The 3515-nt window shown below is 45.5% G+C and overlaps 1 protein-coding gene across 1 annotated transcript; it reads left to right on the forward strand.

The window, feature by feature from the left end:
* Nucleotides 1-1523: 1523 nt before the first annotated feature.
* Nucleotides 1524-2964, forward strand: N7458_006531 (uncharacterized protein; the record flags this gene model as incomplete). Its single annotated transcript, XM_056909913.1, has 3 exons — nt 1524-1778; nt 1832-2344; nt 2389-2964. The coding sequence occupies 3 exons, from the start codon at nt 1524-1526 to the stop codon at nt 2962-2964; spliced, it is 1344 nt and encodes a 447-aa protein (XP_056765617.1).
* Between the last annotated feature and the right edge of the window lie 551 nt (nt 2965-3515).

Consider the following 3515-nt stretch of genomic DNA (forward strand, 5'->3'; position numbering starts at 1 on the left):
AAAATAGCGGGACCCGAGCCATAAGCTCCCGTACTGCAGGGTTTTTGAGCAGCTCGGGGAGTTGGCCGTTCAAGCGTTGGCCCCTTCGAGCGACCTTGTAAGGGGCATCCCATAGGAGTTTGGCCCACTGCCCAGGAGGCCGATCCGCAGAGCCTGCATGGCCTTCGGGGATTGTGAATGTGTCCCCGATTTCAGCAAAAGCGATGACGATGGGGTTGCTATTAATCATATGAGTTTCATACCTCACTTTCATCCAATATGCGAGACTTACTATGTGGAGAGTAGGGGGGCCAGTGACCAGGCTCTTGCAAATCAACAATGGGCAGTGGCAGATGCTCTGGGGAAGCAGCAACGGCGCTGGTTGGAGAACCTCAAGCGCCCACGTGGCATTCTGGACCAAGTCCACCCTACTGAGCCTAACTCGGCGCAGCAGACTGATCAAAACTAGTTAGGCATGGTCCGCAACAGTGTCTTTCACACATAAATTTGATTTAGATACTGGATCTCACATAGTTAATTGCAATCAATGCGTCCCATTAAATTCTCATTTCTCATCCATGGAAAATGTAAAAGGATATAGATTGTTTATACGCAGCTACCTCTTGTAGCTATATTATGTCATCCCTAGATATACTTGTACGGATTCATAATGCCGTTCTGATAAAAAGAACTCAGCAAGGCTATTATAGTATAGTTTAGAATCAAAGGATAGACAATACTTACTGTTATATAGCTAGCGTCGAATAGTAGGTAAAACTATTGCTGGCAATGCGTCTGGTGCATAAAACCGTAATAGAAATAGTTCGTGCGCACTAATCTTAGTGCAACGATTATGGAAGAGAGACTAATCAGGATAGAATACAATCGGCTAATCAGACAGAAGAATCACGCAGTAGAAGGTTGATTCGGATGGTCTACTATACCCGGTAATTGTTCCTAAGATAAAAGAGATGTCAAACTTGTTTATTTCAACTAGGAAACAGAGTGCAATTTATAACATAGGGTACACAGCAAAAGGTCGTATAAGGAAATCAAGAACATTCGAGATCATTTTGGAGTGTTGCATTATCTCCTGCCTATATAGGCGTTTTGGTGTGATCGTTGAGGATCAATCTGATATATCTCATAGACATGCAGATAGAGGTGTATAGGGTTTTATCCCGCGGTAAAATCGTAGTTGCCTTCGGAATCAGGCATGATTTCTTAATATGTATTGACAGACAAAAAAAACGGCCTCTGCCCTCGTACGATTTGAGTTGAGGATTGATGACTCGACAACAGCATGCGGCTTATTGCATGCTTGGCGACTAGCCTGGTATTTGAATATTGTCCACACGTATCACACGCCTTCCGGACTCCGTCGTATCCCGAACAACCCGAACAAGTAAACGATATCCAAACACCTCACTATGCTTTATAAGTTAAGCCCCCTCATGAAGATACTGACTTCGCCACGATCAATTAGGAAGGGGAATTGTCATTTCACACAATCCAGGAGACCAAAACCCTCATTCATTTTCAACATGGAGCGATCTACTTCATCCACCATGAATCAATTGACCCGGTCCCTCACAGTTAACGTGAAAATATTGACTGACTATCTTACATCTGCGGGCCATCCATTGCCGTCATTTGCTCCTGACACGCCTACTTTCACCCTGCCTGGCAATGCTTCCTCGGAAGCGCACTTGGCACGCTATCGTATCCTGGACCTCGCTCGGAATCTTTTCCATCTAGCTGCAGGGCCTAGCGAGTACCTGACTTTTTTACAGACAAGTGTTTGGTACCCACAACTCGACGGATCTGATCAATACTGATGGAGAAAATTCAGTACCAGGATATCGGCTGCTTGCGCTGGCTTTGCCATTTCGGAATTTTTAGACTTGTTCCACTCCAAGGAGCTATATCGTACACCGATCTTGCCAGTCAAGCAAATGTTTCCGAGGTCAAACTGAAAAGCATTGTACGCATGGCAATCACCAACGGTTTGTTCATTGAGGAGCCACCGAATCATGTCGCACATTCTGCCAGGTCAGCATTACTGCAAATGAATCCCTATTTTCACGACTGGGCTGCTTTCGCGATGGACGCTGGTGCCTTTTCCGCATTCTCGATGGTGGACGCAGACAAGAAATGGTCTGGATCCGTGGACGTATCCCAGACAGCATTTAACTTTGCACTCAAAACCGATTTGCCCTTTTTCAAGTATATGGGCGAGGAACCAGAACGAAACCGTCAGTTTGCGGGGTATATGCGTGCCGTGACAAGTGGTCAAGAAGTCAGCCTCAACCATCTTGTGAAAGGTTGGGATTGGAACAGGCTGGGAAAAGCATTAGTAATTGACGTGAGTACTCTCCTTCTTCCTAAATTGAATATGTAATTTACAAGGAAGGCCAGATGGGCGGCTCAACCGGCCATGCATCCATCGCATTAGCTCGGCAATACCCAGAATTGACATTTATTGTCGAGGATCTCCCAGAAGTCATAGCCCAGGGCCCTGAATATGTTTCCTCTCAGGAAGATTCTCGGAGCTTAAAGCGTCGTGTTTCATACAAAGCACATAGCTTCTTCGACCCCCAGCCGGTCCAAGATGCCGATGTGTATCTATTCCGGACGGTCATGCACAATTGGTCGGATGATGATTCCGTCCGAATTCTTATGCACTTGGTTCAAATTCTTAAACCAAGGGCGCGTATTTTGATTATGGATGTCGTTCTTCCAGATCCAGGTACACTGCCGGCATCCAAGGAGCGATTACTGCGGATGCGAGACTTGAGTATGCTGCAAATTTTTAATCATCCTGAGAGGAGTTTGCAGCATTGGAAGACTATTTTCAGTCGTGTTGATAGACGTCTACAGGTGACCAGGGTTGAACAGCCCGCCGGAAGCGTATTGTCAATCATAGAATTGGGGTTGGAGGAACCGATGGAAATATCTGGTAGTTTGGGTGAAGAGATCATCTAAGGTCTCACAGTCGAGAAAGAAGACTCTATGGTAACTGTACCTAGAACACATCAACGAGTCGCGATACTTGAGATTTGGAAACTATCTGCGACCGCAAGTTTTCTGGGAAGAGTAATACTAGATCCATGTTTCATTTTCAGTGGAATGAGAAAAAACTACAGCCTTGAGTATGTGTTTTTGGGACTGTGATACGCCTCTTTGAGCATCGATGGAATTTTGAGCATTGCAACAAGCTCATGATCTAAAGTATTACGGCGTAATCTGATCCAAATAAAGTACAAGATAAATTACTTGCATTTATGGTTAATACAGTGTTGATGTTCCCCCATCAATCAAAGTCAGTGGCTGGCATCCAGTTCATCGCAATCGGCTCGTGTTTGCTTGCGTGGATCCGTTTATCTCGCGACCATAGCTGAAACGAGAGATCAGCTGGCCCGACTACTGTAGTCCCTTTTCGAATTTCTTTAGACTCACAGAATCCGTCGACAGAGTCTTGGAGGTTCAGGGAGCTACAGAAGGCACTTTTTGACGACATTTCCGTTCCCAGCTCA

This window comes from Penicillium daleae (assembly GCF_028827525.1).
Source record: "Penicillium daleae strain IBT 16125 chromosome Unknown utg000006l_segment0_segment0, whole genome shotgun sequence".
NCBI classification, from domain to species: Eukaryota; Fungi; Ascomycota; class Eurotiomycetes; order Eurotiales; family Aspergillaceae; genus Penicillium; species Penicillium daleae.